The 17,986-nt window shown below is 47.4% G+C and overlaps 8 protein-coding genes across 8 annotated transcripts; 4 read left to right on the plus strand and 4 right to left on the minus strand.

The window, feature by feature from the left end:
- Window positions 1-1,812: 1,812 nt before the first annotated feature.
- Window positions 1,813-3,594, plus strand: EV420DRAFT_1651457 (uncharacterized protein; the record flags this gene model as incomplete). Its single annotated transcript, XM_060478551.1, has 12 exons — window positions 1,813-1,890; window positions 1,947-2,001; window positions 2,048-2,096; window positions 2,150-2,191; window positions 2,238-2,286; window positions 2,340-2,372; window positions 2,426-2,440; window positions 2,494-2,661; window positions 2,722-2,775; window positions 2,837-2,911; window positions 2,970-3,085; window positions 3,147-3,594. The coding sequence occupies 12 exons, from the start codon at window positions 1,813-1,815 to the stop codon at window positions 3,592-3,594; spliced, it is 1,182 nt and encodes a 393-aa protein (XP_060322882.1).
- Window positions 3,595-4,084: 490 nt separating this feature from the next.
- Window positions 4,085-5,181, minus strand: EV420DRAFT_1651458 (uncharacterized protein; the record flags this gene model as incomplete). The annotated part of the gene is made up of 3 exons (XM_060478552.1): window positions 4,085-4,417; window positions 4,483-5,098; window positions 5,156-5,181. The coding sequence occupies 3 exons, from the start codon at window positions 5,179-5,181 to the stop codon at window positions 4,085-4,087; spliced, it is 975 nt and encodes a 324-aa protein (XP_060322883.1).
- Window positions 5,182-5,490: 309 nt separating this feature from the next.
- On the plus strand, window positions 5,491-6,404 carry EV420DRAFT_1210588 (uncharacterized protein). Its single transcript, XM_060466373.1, has 5 exons — window positions 5,491-5,624; window positions 5,690-5,784; window positions 5,837-5,921; window positions 5,977-6,103; window positions 6,162-6,404. The coding sequence occupies exons 1-5, from the start codon at window positions 5,589-5,591 to the stop codon at window positions 6,242-6,244; spliced, it is 426 nt and encodes a 141-aa protein (XP_060322884.1). The 5' UTR covers window positions 5,491-5,588; the 3' UTR covers window positions 6,245-6,404.
- EV420DRAFT_1623269 (20S proteasome subunit) lies at window positions 6,399-7,418 on the minus strand (the record flags this gene model as incomplete). Its single annotated transcript, XM_060475924.1, has 5 exons — window positions 6,399-6,668; window positions 6,719-6,893; window positions 6,942-7,108; window positions 7,159-7,312; window positions 7,363-7,418. 5 exons carry the CDS (start codon window positions 7,416-7,418, stop codon window positions 6,399-6,401), a joined length of 822 nt encoding a protein of 273 aa, XP_060322885.1.
- Window positions 7,419-7,521: 103 nt separating this feature from the next.
- EV420DRAFT_1585797 (succinate semialdehyde dehydrogenase) lies at window positions 7,522-9,804 on the plus strand. The gene is made up of 14 exons (XM_060474797.1): window positions 7,522-7,754; window positions 7,804-7,862; window positions 7,915-8,091; window positions 8,144-8,441; window positions 8,491-8,563; window positions 8,613-8,653; window positions 8,706-8,768; window positions 8,821-8,920; window positions 8,970-9,024; window positions 9,078-9,124; window positions 9,182-9,198; window positions 9,250-9,440; window positions 9,493-9,569; window positions 9,628-9,804. Exons 1-14 carry the CDS (start codon window positions 7,587-7,589, stop codon window positions 9,681-9,683), a joined length of 1,422 nt encoding a protein of 473 aa, XP_060322886.1. The 5' UTR covers window positions 7,522-7,586; the 3' UTR covers window positions 9,684-9,804.
- A 68-nt stretch (window positions 9,805-9,872) lies between these two features.
- On the plus strand, window positions 9,873-11,936 carry EV420DRAFT_1210652 (glycoside hydrolase family 16 protein). The gene is made up of 10 exons (XM_060466374.1): window positions 9,873-10,138; window positions 10,192-10,319; window positions 10,368-10,448; window positions 10,508-10,569; window positions 10,626-10,853; window positions 10,913-10,918; window positions 10,972-10,987; window positions 11,043-11,206; window positions 11,261-11,315; window positions 11,362-11,936. The coding sequence occupies exons 1-10, from the start codon at window positions 9,982-9,984 to the stop codon at window positions 11,641-11,643; spliced, it is 1,179 nt and encodes a 392-aa protein (XP_060322887.1). The 5' UTR covers window positions 9,873-9,981; the 3' UTR covers window positions 11,644-11,936.
- Window positions 11,937-12,027: 91 nt separating this feature from the next.
- EV420DRAFT_1651463 (uncharacterized protein) lies at window positions 12,028-13,615 on the minus strand (the record flags this gene model as incomplete). The annotated part of the gene is made up of 8 exons (XM_060478553.1): window positions 12,028-12,083; window positions 12,141-12,277; window positions 12,332-12,401; window positions 12,454-12,825; window positions 12,877-13,142; window positions 13,201-13,344; window positions 13,398-13,515; window positions 13,567-13,615. The coding sequence occupies 8 exons, from the start codon at window positions 13,613-13,615 to the stop codon at window positions 12,028-12,030; spliced, it is 1,212 nt and encodes a 403-aa protein (XP_060322888.1).
- Window positions 13,616-14,659: 1,044 nt separating this feature from the next.
- Window positions 14,660-17,382, minus strand: EV420DRAFT_1623273 (Rhamnogalacturonase B, N-terminal-domain-containing protein; the record flags this gene model as incomplete). Its single annotated transcript, XM_060475925.1, has 24 exons — window positions 14,660-14,699; window positions 14,754-14,835; window positions 14,891-14,915; window positions 14,969-14,997; window positions 15,045-15,119; window positions 15,178-15,222; window positions 15,279-15,324; window positions 15,381-15,433; window positions 15,486-15,520; window positions 15,645-15,709; window positions 15,762-15,850; window positions 15,917-15,984; window positions 16,041-16,185; window positions 16,237-16,280; window positions 16,334-16,361; window positions 16,412-16,436; window positions 16,488-16,492; window positions 16,543-16,566; window positions 16,637-16,846; window positions 16,884-16,933; window positions 16,981-17,028; window positions 17,080-17,108; window positions 17,252-17,311; window positions 17,362-17,382. 24 exons carry the CDS (start codon window positions 17,380-17,382, stop codon window positions 14,660-14,662), a joined length of 1,341 nt encoding a protein of 446 aa, XP_060322889.1.
- Between the last annotated feature and the right edge of the window lie 604 nt (window positions 17,383-17,986).

Genomic DNA, 17,986 nt, shown 5'->3' on the forward strand with positions numbered 1-17,986 from the left:
GATCACGAGGAAGTTAAAGCCAGCCCTGGAGGTCACTATCAGATCTAAAAGCTTCGGTACGTCAGTTGAGCATCAGGAAAAACCCACTTCGCTACATTGTGGTACGTAGGCTATGTAGCACAGGTAGCGCCGTAGCACAGTCCCCCATATGTAGTGGCTTGTAGCGGACCACTCAGAGTACGTAGCAGCCTGTAGCGGATGATAGCACCTCACTGAAGCTACCGTATTGCGACTGTATCAGTACTGTATCCTTACATACCAAGATATACTCTGGTGAATACAGCCCATAAGACGATGCAAATCGATAGATTGGAACTAGCTACTACACTGGTATACAATGTCACCTGCACTAGACCACTTACAACTTCTGATTCCCAGCCGATCTATGTAAGTACCATCTCGATCCATCCCGCCATCATAAAGTAGGCTTTCATTCTACCGACAGAGGCATTAGTAGCGGTCAATAAAAGCTCGGCAGAACAACTTACGATGGTGCAGGTTTGCTGGGGGAGGCTTCGGGGATGGGGGTGATGATGGCCAGTTCTTGGGCGATGTGAGACACCGATCTTTGGTACCATTACACTTACAGCCGTTGGGCATCTATGGCTTGTTTGAACCCTGGAGACAATGATGAGAACAATCAATGCTAAAACAGTTCAAGGTACGTACGTTCCAGTCCAAGACATCGATAGAACAAGATTCCTATGAAAAGCACGAAATCAGCGACGACGCACGGCGTTATGGTTGAGGCACTTACCAGCAACCTTTAGTACAGGACATCCTACCCAGATGTTGCTGCCTGAAATACAAGCCATGTCAGAGCGTGTCAGAGAAAGGGCACGCACGTTGAAAAGTAGCTATGATGTTCAAAGCCTAACTGTGTGACACGCTTATGGATCCAAGGAGCACAAATTCTGTACGGAGATTCATCAAGTATCGATCAGCTAGCTGCATCGCTAAGAGAAAAGAAGATAGAACCACAAATGAGGAAAGAGTAAAGGGGGAAGAGTGCGCGGAAATGGAGGAAAGGAAGAAAGGTTGGTTGGATTTGATCGAAATCCGATGGCGTGATCTTGTTGATTATGCACGTGCACAATCGGAGTTTCAAATGGACTTAGCAAATTTCTGCTACTCCGAATTCTCGCTGCAGTACACACTGAAGCTAGATAGAGTCCATCGTAACTGCTCCGTATGTTATGGGGCATAGGTCAAACATCCACTACAAGCTTCATTGACCAATCCTCTGCTCCCGGCTGTGGTCTGATAAACAACTTCCTCCAGTCCGATAGCCGACATGGCAACCATTGTCTGCTTTCATTATCAAAAGGTCTGAAGAAACTTCATAAATACCGGCCATGATGGTAGTATTCTGTAACTCCTGCTCAAGGATACTGCTATCTATGTAGTCCCCACCAGTGCATATGGAACACTATGTACTGCTACGTACTACTGAGCACCTGCTACAGCCGCTACCGGATATACATAGACTATGTATACCTGAGTGGCAGATATGTAGCAAAAGGCTTTTTCCTGATGAGGTGATGTGACAACGTGTTTAGTATTGATTGAATCCTATTGAATCCTTCTTATTCGCAGTTACCACCTTTGTGCGTTGTAAATCAAAAAAACGATGGCCGAGGACTACTGTTCACGCATTTAAGACACATCTGGAATAATCTCTCACGGTATAATCCCTAGCCAACGGTATACCCCCTAGCCAATGGTGTAGCTTCGTCAAAGATTCAAGAACTTGATATCTTGACAAGTAAGCTGCCTCGTTTCTTCCTGTTCTTACGCTCTCTCCTTTTCGTTATGTTGACGGTCTTGCAGGTTTTGACTGTTATCCTCGTTCATTTCGCAGCCGCCGAGGTTGTACCGTTCTTGGAACCGGTGTGTTTCTGTATGCACGTCTCGAAACGATACCACTCAAGTTATGTGGAACATAGGGTTTCTTTTTCGATTATAACAAGGCGGATGAGCCGGTCCCGATCCTCCTTACTCGTAACGAATTCTGCTTTTTATTATGACAATGCCTCAATTGCTATAGAGCAATGTGAAGTCATCCACCTCAAATGGGATCGATCTCAAGCTATTGGGTAAGTTTCTGTGACGACTCGGTTGGGGTACCTTTACTGAAACAATCTGCTAGACAAAATCCCGTCGCTCCATATTCCCTCTTGGTGTACACTTCGTGAGAAGCACCTCCACGTTCAGATACATATCTGACTACTGTATAGAACAAGCGAAACGGCAAGCGTCATCGACGCTGGTAGCGGGCTGAGCTTTGTGCGTACATTCTAATCAACGATTCTAGAAACTGAATATCTCTCATCCACTAGGATTGGGCGGTACCTTTCCCCCCTGGAGCTCAGGTACGTTTTCCTCCATCAGTGATCTCGAATCTCATGTCTTCGATACAATTCAGTACCAAATATGTATGGTATGCACTGTGGCAACACATCAAATCTAATCCATCTGATTTTTGGTTTGCAGTTTGATGTCAACGGAGTTTCGGGAGGATGTCAAGACATGTACACTATGATACCGAACTCCAACGGTACGAACGTTAGCTGTCCGAATGTCACCTCTGCGGTTCTGTCTGCAAATGGGACAGTGTCCCAGCCTAGCGGTCCTATGTCTCGGTTTGGTTTTATCAATCAGGTATAAGGCTTCTCTATCTTTTAGGACCATCTACCAATATATCGTTCATTTAAACCTCAGTGCACCGATGTATCTGTAACACCCAACGAAGGAACGCCTCCATTCACACTCACGGTAAGCCAGTGATGCTACTACAACCTAATAACTTAGCATGCATGCTTAAGACTACATTCAGATTGCACCCGCACTCCATCCTCCGTTCAACTTAACCTCGAATACTATGGATCCAATCACTTGGACGGTTTCTCTTGTAAGTCTTGTTCGATAACGAAATTTCTGTAAGAGCTGATTCGATATGTAACCTTCAGCCCCGTGCAATGCCATTCTATATGTCAATGGTAAGCTCTGAAGGAAAGCTCTGGGCGAATGGACCTTTGCATGTTGGTGCCTTTGGTCCGACAGATTGTCTAGCTCCAGGAACTGTGTAAGCAGCCTGATCTATCATCGTTCAGATTATGCAAATATACTTACTACTTCGTCTCCAGGAGCACCAATCATGCAAAATCTGTCGCAGCACGCGCAGGGGTTGGAGGTCTTTTCGACGGTGTAGCTCTCGCGGCTGGAATTCTCATCCCCCTATCCATCTGGCGCCGTCGACGTCAACGAATGCAACTGATAGAGATAACAAAAGATTTTTCTCCTTTCAATGATCATAGATCGTCGATCGTTGCTATCGGACAACCCCAAGGCCTTGGAATGTCTCGCGAAGAGCGCAAACTTGATGGTGTTTTGATTCTGCCGACTCTTTCTGAACTATCCCCTGCGTATGCATCGTCGGGTATACACCCGTCTCGTGTGTTCGACGGGACTAGTTCGGCCTGGAATCAGGAGGTTGACTCAGAAAGGGGTTTACCGCCGTCGTATTCATACCACGGACGTCAAGGTTCTCGCGAACGTCCTCGCATCATGCCTGGAGGAAAGACGGGACGTTAGTATGTGTATGATCTGGTTCGATGTAAAACGAGAAGCAGAACAGGACTTGTAGCTATTTGCGTTGAGCAGGTTCAGAACAATTTTCGATTGCTGTTCCTACTTTCTATCTGTAACCCATTTCCCCAGGCTCGTACTGTTACAGATCAATCTGTGTGTGTGTAAGGTGCTTACACGTCGTGATCTTCAGAACTCTTTCAGTCGTGTCTCCGGGGTCTGTTGGCTTTGATTTCATCATCCCGGGGAACTCATCTACCAAAGAACTTACGATTGACGGGACCATCACAACGATCCACAAGGTACTAGCTACGATCAACTACAGTGATATCAGGTATGATTTCCGGTAGTCATTGGTAAGTCATTGGGCAGGCATCATCCTGATATTTGAAAACTATCACCGAGAACAATAGTAAGAAGCGATATGCATGGAGAAACCTTCCGGATCCGGTCCGGGAAGGGCCGGGCAAAGACAAGCACCCCAGAGTTCGAGAGCTTAAGCTTGTAGCTGGTTCAGCGGAAGGTATTTCATTAGGTTGTAAAAGACGTAAACCGTCCCTTTTGATTCTCCGTGAGGCTGGATAGTTAGCTTGCAGATAGCGGGAAATGCAAAGGCTTGCAGAACGAGTTGGACCTCTTGAGGGGATATGTATCCGAGCGCCAAGCTTCGAATATGGGGCAAGTCCAGGCGGAACGCGGTCGGAGGCGAATCAAGGTCGACGACGCAGGCGAGTTCGAGACTTTCTAGGGTGTGCATGTTGTTGGAAAGGATGTCGCGCAAAGTCTCCATCGAGGGTCGCTTGTCCTGTGGTTGGTAGGCTAGACACAGCTACCGCTCCATCGCTGCAGTTGTTGAGACGACGGTAGTGTTCCCTCTTGCTGGTATTCGAGTACTTGAACCGGTGCTATCTTGCATATCTCGTTATCAAAGCACTCTTTGTACGCAACATCTCTTGAGCAGGACAGCTCCCATTTCTTCAGACGTGGCATGACGGTCCAACGTAATTCATAGCAGAGATAAGTAAGGAGGAAGCAGCTTCGTACGGTCGCGAAGAACGATCGGATATGATGAGCGTGAGAGGTGAGGAGACAAGAGAGGCGTAGAAAATGGTCGTCGGTGAGACTGTAAGGGACCCAGAGTTCGCCTGGGATAAATCTTGGGGGTTGAGAATCGAGGAGGATTTCGAGGTCGATGTCCGAATCGGCCGAGGGCTCGAGGATAAGGTCTTCTCGAGGAAAGACTGTCTGAGCAGTCTCTAGAGGGTCATCCCGACTTGGCTCTGGGATAAAACGTGCGGCATGACCAGTGATGGTGAGGGAAGTCCAGAGATGCGCTTCGTTAACGGCAAAGAAGCGCCATAGCCTACATGTAGTCGATACTCGAAAGGAAAAGGCAGTATCGCGAGTGCTGAGTGCACCAAACGCGAAGATCTCGAGCAGTTCCTCCGGAAGGTTGTTGATGTAGTCCTTAGCTGGGGGATGCCCTTGGTTTGACTGTACCAACTCGAGGCTGCGTACAAGATTATTGAGAAACGATGCTAACAAGTGAAAGATTTTTGTGACACACCCGTTCATGTTATAGACAGAGGACATCGTCGAAATCAGCGAACTTGAGAGAAAAAAATATGTAGATCTCGCACCAAAGAATTGTTTATATAGACCATAAAATCTGAGGTGGCGCGCGCAAAGCAGACAGTGCTGCAGGTAGGCTTTTGTGCCATTTAGCTATTTTTTATGTAGTCCAACGCAGACTGGCAGCCGCACGGCATGTTAGCTTTGGGATAAATAGGTAAATAATATAAAGTTAACTATTTTATGGCTATTTATTTATTTATTATTATGTTGCTAATTAAATAATTAAGTCTTATGTTCTTTCCAAAAGGGGAAGATTACAACGAGTACAAGTCTCAGACTTGCCTATACTCACATTCTGCCCGTTCTGTCATCTTTCTCCTTGCTCTATACTATTCGTCCCATCGACGTCCTCAACGCAATTCTCGATGACTGACGACAAATTTCGCGGCGCCGTAGTCGAAGTAAGCTTTGATTCGATCGTGAATGAATCTGAAGCGGTTCTAATGAGCATTTATTTTCATTACAGGACTTGCAGCTACCACCAGCCTTTGCCCTACCTTCAACCGAAGTCATATCTCGGGCCATTGAACTTGCCTACGAACGCGATTTCTCGCATATTCCGTGCGCTTTCCTTTTGCTATTGGTGCCGTAGACGCTGGAAGCTTTCGTACAGTGTCCTCGACCGTGATAGAAAGCCTCTAGGATACTTGGATGTGGCGAAGCTGAAGCAGGAATGGGAAGCAGGGAAAGCTAATCCGGTACGTCGCCAGTTTGTGCTCTGCATATATGCCATGCTGAATTGGAGGCCTTGAGGATGACCGCATTAGCCAGTACATGACCAAGTTCAGGCGAAAGTCGACCGAGCCGTACACTTTGATAACACCAGCTACACCTCTTGCGGAACTCGAGGCTTTTCTCCAGGACAATATCTTTGCTCTAGGTGCAATCATCTTGTCCGTTCTTGCAGCTTATTGTCTAACATACCAATGTTGTAATAGTCACGGACTACCAGCGCAAATTCGTACTGGGTGTTGCTACGTCCCAGGATTTGGAGAAATTCGTTTCACGAAGGGGTTTCTAAACGGGCGTGAAGCATAATGTATTATATCCTAGATATTGTTTGTACTTCGTCCTCATTCCTATATCGTTCATGAACGAATACGCCCATTCAGACGCTATTGCTGAGAGACATCTACGATGAATTGATACAGAATAGATTTCATTTATCATGTGAACTAAGTCGTGTCCATAGCCTCGCCTATTAGTTGCGTGATTTCCTCGTCCACAATCAAACTCTTGACAGTCTCACGCTTCCATGCCGTCGTTCCACGTCGGAACCCATATGTCTTCTCTTTCTGTACACGCTGGTTGGGCATCTCCACGTTGCGAAGCATCTCAGTATGAGTGGCTGTGATGATGCACGCGTCGACATTGGATCCAGAGCCAAGATCGTTGAAAATACCGGCAGAAATAGCATGCTTGACGAGGGTGAGAGCTTCGTCGCGCTGCAGAGTCCTCAGGATATGGTCGTTAGCGTACAAGGTAGCATACTCACCGTCATATTCGGCCGCCAGCTACTCTCAAAAACGGCCATCGCAGCAAGACTTCCAGATCCCATAGTCACATAAGGAAGTTTGTCAGTCGACCCGTGTGGGTGGATGGTGAAAAGGTTGGGACCGGTAGCGTCCACACCACCAAGGACGAGAGCAGCACCGATCTGACCGTGGTATCTGCTCAAAGTTAGGAGTAGGAGCGAAAGGCCACATATTGATACTCACTGGAACAGCATCTGCTTCAGCATCGTCATCGCCGTCACCACTCGCGGTTTACGGCCAGTATGGAGAGCATGGAGCTCCATATTGGAGGATATAAGCGCCGTCGTGAATTCGGTATCGGCGGCTGTACCAGCACCGCAGCATCTAATTGATTCTGAGATATAGTGGATCTACCAAGCCCTAAGTATGCAGCAGTATGAGGTTCACAAGTGCGACTTACCTTTTCACAGTTTTTGTCCGCGACAATAGGGCCCTCAGTGGCCCGTGTATCTGCACCAAGAACAATTCCGTCCTCAAAAAGGCATCCTACGATAGTTGTACCGGTACTGGTAGCCTTGGGCAATGGCAATCCCTTCTCGCTCAGGAAGTTGTTTCTACACAAAACCGGTTAGCCATTAGCATAAAACACAACAAGATCTTTCACCTTATTTGATTAGAAAAGTCAAAACCGGGCGAAGAATAGACGGAAGAGCTCGCCATGGCTGTTAATGAGAAAGAAAAGGCTTGCGTGTGGTCCTGGGAGGGTACGCGTACTTTTGCCACGTGACATACGGCTATCGGGCCGATCTAATCTCTGGTCGACCCCTCCTTCCCCGACGGCCTACTCTTTGACACGGAATTTGACTCTCACCTTGACTACTATCTACCATGTCCGTGCAGACGACGATAATCCCCCACTCCCAGCAGCCGCTCGTTACGCGTACCTATCCCTCTGAGCAAGAGCTCGATGGGTTCATTACCTCTGCTTCAAAGGCTCAGAAAGCTTGGAGCAAGGTTCCGCTAAAGGAGAGAATCGCGACTGGGTACAATTTCATCGTGTGTTTCCTCAATATTGCATCAGACTATTCTCTGACTAGCATTCCAGGATGAATTCAAAGCCTTGAGCGAGGATCTCCCTATGGAACTGACTCTGCAAATGGGCAGGTGAGCCTCAGGAATCGCGGAATAGCCTTTGCCTGATTCACTTGGTGACCAGACCAGTGTCCCAATGCGCTGGAGAGGTTCGCGGATTCCTCGATCGCGCTAATTACATGCTGTCCATCGCAGAGAGCGCGCTCGCCGATGTCAGTCTAACTGACACTGACAAGCCTGGCTTCCGACGATACATAAAACGTGCCCCTTTAGGTGTCGTCCTTGTTGTCGCACCTTGGAAGTACGTACTCTCTCACAATCAACTTGTATGAAAATTAATAGATGAAATAAAGCTATCCTTATCTCGTCTCGATCAATGCTGTTCTCCCAGCCATTATCGCTGGGAACGCGGTCATCCTGAAACCATCACCCCAAACACCTCTAACTGCTGAGCGTTTCGCGCTTGCATTGACTCGGGCAGGTGTCCCCAAAGATATTATTCAAGTTGTGCACATGTCACCCGCGTTGACCTCTCACGCTGTTCAGCATCCTTCCATAGACTTTGTTTCATTCACCGGCAGTGTTATAGGTGGCCGGGCCGTAGAGGAAGCTGCCGTCCAGGCTAAGGGTTTCAAAGGCGTTGGTTTGGAGGTATGTGAAGCCATTTCTCGTGCACAATCATTCATCTGACTTGCCTCAGCTTGGTGGAAAGGATCCTGCCTACGTACGGCCTGACGCAGATCTGAATTACACGATCGGTGAACTGGTCGATGGTATGGCTTTATAAGATTATTTAATAAACCTAAAGCTAATAAAATGAAGGGGCGCTGTTCAACTCTGGTCAAAGTTGCTGCGCCATCGAGGTAAGCATGAATTTCCCTCGTGTCGCTATAATTTGACACACCATGCACTCAGCGAATCTACGTCCACGAGGCCGTATATGATGCTTTTGTTGAAGGTTATGTGAAGCTAGTCAAGGTATATGCATGTTGAAGGTGCCAGATCGCATGTGCTAATAGCTCTTTCACAGGGCTACAAACTAGGCGATCCCACACTCCCCGAAACGAACTTAGGTCCTGTAGTTTCCTTAGCTAGTGCTGAGAGAATTCGTAAACAAGTTTCGGACGCAGGTACGTCAAATGTTGCCCCATCGTTAGGAGTCTTCCGATCTTCTTGCAGTGAAAGCTGGTGCGAAAGCGCTTATCCCGGAAGATTTATTCCCAATGGCGAAAGCGTGAGTGTCTGCACCCTGGGTATGTCCAAGCGCGATCCTGAAATTTTTCACAGCGGAACTACGTATGTTGCGCCGCAGGTTCTAGTCGATGTGAATCATAGTGAGTTCACGCCTATTCATTCATATGGCTTCTCAGATGATATGAAATTCATTCTAGGTATGGATGTTATGATGGTCGGTTCGGAAGTTGATGATTGTGCCGCTATGCTCATGAATTGTTCATAGGAAGAATCATTTGGTCCAACAGTCGGAATACAAAAAGTCTCTTCCGACGAGGAAGCTGTCAAGCTCATGAACGACTCTCCATATGGACTCACAGCATCCGTGTGGACGAACGCATCTGCTAATCCGGCGTCCGAGGAGATATTCTTGAAGTTTGTTGATGAACTAGAGACAGGAACAGTATTCCTGAACAGGTGAGTGTGGTATGGCAGAAGCAATATAGAAGTGTTGCTGAATCAACGGTAGGTGTGACTTCTTGGATCCCGCGCTAGCTTGGACTGGTGTCAAAGATAGTGGTAGAGGCGTCAGTCTCAGTAAATTTGGTGCGTGCTGTTATCATCAATCACGACATTCGACGACCTCATTGGCCGTTAAAAAAAGGATACGACCAGTTGACCCGAGCGAAGTCCGTACACATGAAGATCAAGACATCATAGAGGCCCGAATTGTTTATAGGTAACATAGACGCTGCAAATATTGTATTTGTAAAGAAAAGCCAATAAAATTCCCAGCAACCTATCAGTTACGCGTTAACAACGTGGGAGTAACAGCTCGAAGCCCCTGTACATCACGTGATCCAACGCGTGTTTGCACCGCCGCTGATCCGACACGCTGCAGAAGGGCACCATATACAACATAAATTTATATAAATCATGACATCGTTCCATTCTTCCTCCACTTCCACCCTTCCAGCCGCTCCTGCTCCTTGTGAGCCAACCTTCTTCCCTTCCCCCCATGATTTGGCCTAGAAATTCCTGCTTACAACTGCTGATCCTCCACGTTCTTTTTTACTGCCAGCTAGGCAGCGCCTATGACATTGTACGGGATTACTCGGGCAGCACTTTCTTCGACCGATGGGACTTTTTTGGGAACTGGGATAATCTCACGTTGGGTGCGTGTTTTCCCCTCCTTCAACATGTGGCTTGGTATTGAAGAGAGTGCAAGGGGATGTATGGTGGCTTAGCAAGGCGGATGCCTTTGCTCAAGGCCTAGCGTATGTAAACAATGCGGGGAATGCAATTATAAAAGTCGACAACATGCACAATGTGGTGTATGGCCAAAAGCGGAATTCGGTGAGGTTGCTCATCGTGTCCTGCTTCGTATCCTAAATGATTCTGTAGGTACGGATAACGTCCCAAGACATATACGATGTTGGCAGCTTGTGGATCATCGATGTCAAACATATCCCATTTGGATGTTCGGTACGCTTGCTTTTACAATCTACCCAACCCTCTTGAATTGACGGACGTGTTCGTCGTAGGTTTGGCCCGCTTTTTGGACCAAAGGCTATCAAGATGAATGGCCCGTGGGAGGCGAGATTGAGTGGGTCATGTCCAAGCGTTTATTCTTTGAAGTTTCCTTATCCACCCATTCCGCAGTATAATCGAAGCCATTAATCTGATGCCCAATAATCAAATGGCTCTACATACGACATCTGGGTGCCAGCATGTTCCCGAAAACCTACAGTATCAAAGTGGAGCAACTACTCAAACGGACTGTTCTCTCTCTTCTGGTTGTACGGTTCTCGAGTTGAAGGAAAACAGTTTGTACACTGGTCTCGCTGAAGCCGGTGGAGGGGTATGGGCTACACAGTTCGACGTTTCTGGGTGAGTTTTCAGTGGTGTTTTTTCTCAATGTCGTAATACTAATACGTGTTTATGTATAGAATTTTGTAAGTTTCAACTTATTCGCGGTTGTTGATCGCTAAACATACATCATGCACAGCATCTGGTTCTGGAGCGTACGTTAGAACTTTACTCATTGTTGCTCAGCGCCCCTAAATCATTCGCATTTAGCGGCCGAACGTTCCTGCTTCGATATCTGCAACAACAGCATCGACAGGCGTTGACCTTTCTGATTGGGGACCGCCTTCCGCTAGCTACCCGGCGACTTACTGTAATATCCCAGAATTCTTTTCTGCTCAGAACTTAGTCCTTGACATAACTCTTTGTGGACAATGGTAAAAGAACCCTATTGTTTAGATCTTCCATTACAGAACTTACATTCTTTATAGGGCCGGCCTTTCAAATTTGTACTTCCCTTCGTGCGGATCTGGCACAGGCACATGCGTGCGTATTTGTCTTTCTCGCTGTGAAGTGGCTGACGATCCCCCAGTACGCCGACAGCGTTGTGGGGCCTGGTTCCACTTTCAATGATGCCTATTTTGAAATATCCTACATTCGCGCTTATACTACTGGAGCACCTGCGCCCACACCGAATGCGCTGGTGAGCATTTCGACTTCGGCGCCCACCGGGCTTCCGACAAGCTTGCTGGTGCCTTCGACGCCTACGGCTTCGAGCCTGTTCTTCCCTGGAAGTGCAGAAGGCCGTCAGGCCAATATGATGCGCGCGATAGCCGCGATTTTGCTGGTCGGATTATTTAACCTCTGGTTGTGATTCATGTTGCCTGCTTGCTATGTTTTTCATTTCGTGGTTGGGACTGACGTTTACGATATAGGAAATGATATACGACGCCTATAGACAGATGTATCATTTTGGATCTCTTTAGACACACCATCTAGTTACGTTTACTCGTATAGGTGGATACGATGTATTCTTTAACGCACGAGTAATATCTACTCAGTCTGCTCACCCTTATACTCAAGATGCTTTGTCAAGAATCAAGCTAATCGATTCTACACTAATAAGCTGTATTCTAGCTGTTGTCCTATTATCTATCATTATTATTCAGAGATTACGGCGCCGGCCTTGTACTTAGAATTCTTCTTCTACATAGCTAACAATGATACAGATTAGTCAACTCGGACCTAACGAGGCATCTCATGAATTACTTGATCTCCAGAACATAAGCTTCCGCATCACTCCAGGGAAGAGACCTGGCGACCTCGTGTCAGCATTTCGTAGCCTAACTCGCATTTCTCTGAAATGCCCACCGAACACTAGGGCTGGTCCCCAGGCAGATAGAAGCAGTGCCACGTGCTGCGTTCCAAAAGGTGTTGGTGTTTCGTGGCCGGCAACAACATCAACTAGGGTGGATATACAAGTAAGGAGAAGAACGATAGTGAAGGCACTGTGGAAATGGTTTGAATGAACAAATATCCCGCACATCTGAGGTGAAACTTACACTTGAAAGAACATTATACGCCATATTGCCGGTGATAGGTATGCAAGTCGTTTCTTTCGCTTGGGCATAGCTGTAAACAGTATAATTAGCATCCGTTCCCAGTATGTAATAGAAGTCCATACCGCCAAAGGACAGCGTTTTAGAGTAGGGCGATCTATAGTCAAAGTCGCTACATGAAATATCCAATGAATCCAAGTCATCGAGCTTCTCTCCCCCACAATCATTGGATTCAAGTTGGATATCATCGTCTCCGGGGCGAGTCCACACCAACGAGCTCGTCTTATCTTGGTCGGACTCTTCAGGCGTCGCAAGGGCTATTTCGTTCCAGTCATTTCCTATGATAGCAGAGAAATCAGGATGTCGTGGACCATCTCGTCGTATAGTCGGGGGTGGGGGGTCAACAGTGGCGAAGGTAGGGAAAGAAGAGGATACAGGGGAGTCGAGGACGTCTGTATCCGGTGGAAATAGAGAAGAGTGAGAAAAGCTCGTGCGATCTACAGGTGGGAGGATCAGTAGATGAACCAGATGCGTGGGACTGAACCAACCTGGTGAATCGAGTTCGTGACCAGAGGGCGTGGCCTTCATAGAAGACGGACAAGGTGATGGAGCAACCTTGGGTACTATTCGATGACTGTAGAATCTCCAAGGTAATCGCGGAAATGAGTGAACCCGTTGGTTCTCGAGCTCCTCTGAACGGGAACGCTGGATGTGTCTGCTCGTCTTCAAGGATCGCACGATGGACTTGACAGAGAAGAACAAAACGGGTACTGCGAGAAGTAGTGGTGTGCCTGCATAACCGAAAAATCTCACCCTATCGTGAGAGGGCGACTGAGATGACTCGGAACCATTTGACGTTGATCATCACTCACCATATAGGGTCTGATGCATCACAGTGGAGGTCGTCAGTGGGTTTGACAGCATCCAATTTGATGATAATGACGATCTCTACTATTGTGGCAACAATAGGAAAGACCAGGAGCGTAAAATAGTAGTGATTCCGCCACACCAATACCCTGCAGTCAATGGTTAATGAAAATTATGCAATCGTCTCCGGCTGATCACGTACGAGCGCTCCGCATCCGCCCATGATTTGGGCTTCCATACAGTTATACACGTAGCGATACAAAAAGACGCGCAGACGCCAGTCATCACATAAGTAGAAAACCCGAGAATGATAGTTTGGGCTGATACAGAGTCAGGGAGCAGGACAATGGAAGAGTAGGAGGACAACCCACCAAGGCAGAATGCCCGAGGCATAGCGTAAGGATCCATCCTCCAAGCCATCCCTACATCGATGGCGTCAACAATTAACTCCAACGAAATTCACGACATTCCGGATTTTACCAATACAGAAAATGATTTGCATCAGCGTGCAAGCGATGCAGTAGATCAGAGGGCCCCAATATGATTCAATGCAACCTGCAAAAAGCATAAGGACTGCCCAGCAGCTAGCAAGGCCTGGGGGGATTTGACATCGAGCCTCAGTAAAGATAGCGCGAGGTAGATCACAAGTCGCCCACCTGTGAGTGATAGCACCATCCATACCACCTTGAGTGCGAAGGGTAGCATGTTACACTTCAGTTAGCGATCACCATCCGGTCGAGACGACCAGTGGCCTCACAGGTCTATGCAAGTTGGAAGGGAGAGGAAAAGGGAGAACAGCAACACGCTGCCGGCATCAGAACCTTGTGAACCCTTCAATCATGCATTTTTATTAATTTGCCTGATCAGCTGCAGAAAACCTTGCCATTAGGAGAATTGTACCTCATCTCCGAAAAATCAAATGAGGTGGGAAACCTGCGACCGACCACCCTACCGCATGCTTCTCGAAGGCGGAGACAACGAATTCGAGACGGTCCGAAGCAAGGCACTTTGCCTGCCGCGGTGCCTTAATTCCACGCCATTTCCCTCTTTTCTTTTTCTTTGGACGGGCCGATACGCTTGCCGGGCTGACCCTGCGCCGAGGGACTGACCCTGGTCACCTTCACTTTACTGAAGGTAGAGGTACAGAGCGGGAGTACCCATATGACATGCACCGTCACAAGCTCATGTTTAGTGCTCAGAAGACTACGTGGAGTGTCGGATACGTCTGTCAGCTCCGAGTCAGCTCACATCTACGCTTCGGTGAAGATCTCTGAAATCCGCCATGTACGCATCATGACGGACGAGACAAGAAAAATGAAAAATTTGTGATCTTATGAATGATAATGTATTCAATAGATATAAGTAGGAATTTTCCGACCGTAAGTACTAGTGCCTCCTGCCAGACAGGAAAATCCAAGTCGGCAAGAAAAAAAATAAAAAAAAACTAGAATCCCGTTCATAGGCCTAGTACAGTCTCAAGCCGTCGAGGACAACATTGGGAGACCTAGGTCGGGGTTAGTGGGGTGCAACGAAACATGAGTTGGGTCAAGAGGCTCACAAAAAGTCTGACCCAGAAGACCCAGAAGCAACAGTAATAGTGAGAGTGTTTACAGTCGATCCGGTGTTCAGATAACCAGAAGCTAGAGCCCACAGTCAGCCATGTGTAGCGTGACAGGAACAAGACATTGAACGTACGGATTGAGTATGTATACATGATGTTCTGTCAGATTTATCAATAGAAGTTCAACGGCCTAAGTGCTTGACAACGCTTACATTTCCACGCCATGTACCACGGGTTACACCTTATCCAAGGTATGTCAGTCATTTAAAAATGATGGAGGGAGCATACCTCTTGAATCTGGTTGATCTGGAACAGACGGCGTAGAGCTCGTCCAACTGTTGACGGTGACTACAGGGCGACCACCTAGAAGCAAGGGACAACGTCATATCATGCACGGAGACACTGATAGGCTGAAACTTGCCTGCGAAGGCGAGCGTGGTTGCGACGTCAAGGGTTCGGGCGCCACCTAAAAGGACCTTTCAATCGCCGCGTTCAAGCATTACGACAATTTTCGGTACGTGCCCTGCGAACTCGACAGCGTGAATTTCACCGTTACCGCTCCGATGTCCTTGTGTAAAAAGAACTTGTTACGGAAATCCGAGATGGAAGGATTTCACAGCTCACTTTGAAGATAGCCATGGGGAACGTATCCACATCATCATCGATGGTGAAGGTTACTGAGGGCTAATCAGCCCGGTAATATAGGCGTGCAAGAGTTTAAGCGCGTACCCGGCCCCCAGTCAGCCATTCGGCTGTCACTTGGACTGGAAAAAAAAGGTGCCTTTCAATCGGCGAACGGGACCGCTCAAGCGCCACTTACTGCATCGTTTCAATCAAGCTGCAGAATTTCAGAACGAAGCTGCGACATAAAACATCCGTGTTGCTTACTCGGCATTTAGGAATCCTCTTGGCGTGCCATCAATCTCACCAATCTGCCAAATCACGGATGGTGTCTAAAGTTATAGTTGTTAGAAGGTCGAATAATCTCCGAATGAGAACACCTACAGCCTCAGTCGACGCGATATTGGACGTTCCAACGCTTCCAGCAGTAACGGTGACACTCTGAGTGGCAACTTCTAATTCCATTTTGTATACTGTGTCGAGAAGGCAATTATCAGTTTCTTTCACAAAAAAATCATTGAATGAGGAAATTCACTGACGCGTCATTGTGTAGGTACCCGCTTTCATATAGGGACTGACGAAATCACCGGACGAGTCCGTTCGCACCCTGAACAATAGACCAATGAGAGATCCCGAATAATTGAATATTAACACCACACTCACCAGTACTGAGCGTCGCTGTTACTGAAACCGACCGACATATAGTCGGCGTAGGCCGAAGGATATCCGGTCGCGCTTCCTTTGACCCTGCCTCTGTCATCTTCGGAGGTCCACCCCGTCACATCAAGGCCATCCCAGAATGAGGTATCTACAGTGCTGAATTAAAAATCCGATGAAACAGTAGGTGAACGATGGCTACCGATGTCAGACGAAGGAGTGGATCCAGTCGTAAACCATAAAGCACTAAAAAGATCAATTAGATGATGAATTTTCAGAACGCGCACACCGAGACTTACTAAGGACCATGCAGACCCATGCGATACGCTATCTGACATGAGATCATTTATCATTAATACTGAAAGAAAATAACAAACATTCTGTTTGTGTGTGTCCGGAGTTCTAAACGCGTATGCCTAAGATGCGTAGACCACAACAATCAAAGAACCTTACCATGTCTACGTCAAAACATCGGCATGAGATCGGATTGATGAAAGATAAAACTCACAGAAATAAAGCTCTTGCTGCGAGGCTGTCAATAATAAACCATGATTCAACTGTGGTGAGTTTGACGACCAAAGGGGAAAAAATGTGTCACTGACTTCCTTGGTTATCGATGTCGCGCATGAAAGGCCCGCCGGAGCTGCTTTCATATCCGGTACCGGGGATAATCATCCAAGCAGCGATGCTTGATCCAGAAACTCCGTGAATTTGGTCATCGATAAACTGTCTGGACGAGTAGAACTTCGACCTTGTTTCGGAGCCGACCAAGTACACGTCGCTTCCTTCAATAGCAGTCCCGCCTACAATGTCTGATACATTCATAACCATTGGGGAGCGTCGACTGACTGAGACGGGCAATGAACCGAAGCTCGCCAACGGACGGCTCAGCTGTAGTGCTAATTCTCTTTTTAGTAGTCTTCAGGGCCGGTAATCATAAACGTACTAGGTGGCCATATGAATAGCTGGATCGTTGTATCTGGCGACGTAGTACCTGTAACGGACCAGTTCAGCGTGACAACATTGGGAAAGGAGAGATAAATACTGAATAAGGGTGCTGGTGGTGCAGGTGATCTATGGAAAAAAGAGAATGAGTTCGTACTATATGCAGACGAAGCCGATGGAGTTACAGTAATATCTGAAGGCAGGATGGTTTAGTACACGACATATGATATCATAAAGCGCTTCTTACAGTTATTGTCATGGCCTCCGCGGACCCATGAGCAGTCAGCGTCAATACCCGACGCAATCTGACTATATTTGCTGGAGTCTTGCGCCTAGCACATAATGTCAAGTAGATGAAGAAGCGCAGTACTCGAGCACTAACCTCGATTCCATTGAACTTCATGGAAGTAATGTCTCCACTAGTCGAATCAACTGGGGGGGATAGTCCATAAACGCAACATTTCGTAGATCAGGTACCATAGGCGCACCAGTGAAAATCAAACCGGCGGAGGTATCGACAAGTGTACGAGTCTCCACTTTCAGTGAGGCCGAAGCCAGCAACCGTGGAGCATAATGACGCAAGAAGCGTAGTAGCAAAGACGAAGCACAACATGACCATTGCCCAGGGAAGGATCAGCGAGACACATCCTGGTTTTATAGTGTGAGAGAAATTTTCACTGACCGCTTAGCGGGACCACCACCTCATGAGCAGGTACCGAAAATCATCCCATGATGAGAAAAGGCTCAGAAAAAACCTCGGAAAAGTAGTTGAAGTGGATTGGCGGCCCGCCTCGTTTCCGTCAGAAAGCGTACAGTTCATCCCATGATTTGACGTGTGTTCATCTTAGAAGCGATTCATATGGTACGAATAGCTACCATCGGCCAGGAAAGGTGTAGTGTTTGAACAACGAACGGCGCATTAGCGGGAGTATAAGGGAGAAATAAGCGCGTTAGTGCAGCGCCGGTCCGCGACGGAAATCAGTGGAACCTTAAATCATGCAGGATCG

Source organism: Desarmillaria tabescens (assembly GCF_030435595.1).
Source record: "Desarmillaria tabescens strain CCBAS 213 chromosome Unknown EV420scaffold_98, whole genome shotgun sequence".
Lineage (NCBI taxonomy): Eukaryota > Fungi > Basidiomycota > Agaricomycetes > Agaricales > Physalacriaceae > Desarmillaria > Desarmillaria tabescens.

What these genes read in the sequence shown, in the direction of transcription:
- EV420DRAFT_1210588 (XM_060466373.1), top strand. Translation starts at nt 5,589, where the DNA reads ATGACTGACGACAAATTTCGCGGCGCCGTAGTCGAA. An exon ending in TTCGCGGCGCCGTAGTCGAA is followed by an intron (nt 5,625 to 5,689) that starts GTAAGCTTTGAT and finishes TTTTCATTACAG; the next exon opens with GACTTGCAGCTACCACCAGC. An exon ending in CGCGATTTCTCGCATATTCC is followed by an intron (nt 5,785 to 5,836) that starts GTGCGCTTTCCT and finishes GCTTTCGTACAG; the next exon opens with TGTCCTCGACCGTGATAGAA.
- EV420DRAFT_1585797 (XM_060474797.1), top strand. Translation starts at nt 7,587, where the DNA reads ATGTCCGTGCAGACGACGATAATCCCCCACTCCCAGCAGCCGCTCGTT. An exon ending in CGACTGGGTACAATTTCATC is followed by an intron (nt 7,755 to 7,803) that starts GTGTGTTTCCTC and finishes CTAGCATTCCAG; the next exon opens with GATGAATTCAAAGCCTTGAG. An exon ending in TCAAAGGCGTTGGTTTGGAG is followed by an intron (nt 8,442 to 8,490) that starts GTATGTGAAGCC and finishes GACTTGCCTCAG; the next exon opens with CTTGGTGGAAAGGATCCTGC.
- EV420DRAFT_1210652 (XM_060466374.1), top strand. Translation starts at nt 9,982, where the DNA reads ATGATTTGGCCTAGAAATTCCTGCTTACAACTGCTGATCCTCCACGTT. An exon ending in CCCGTGGGAGGCGAGATTGA is followed by an intron (nt 10,570 to 10,625) that starts GTGGGTCATGTC and finishes CCCATTCCGCAG; the next exon opens with TATAATCGAAGCCATTAATC. An exon ending in ATAACTCTTTGTGGACAATG is followed by an intron (nt 11,207 to 11,260) that starts GTAAAAGAACCC and finishes CATTCTTTATAG; the next exon opens with GGCCGGCCTTTCAAATTTGT.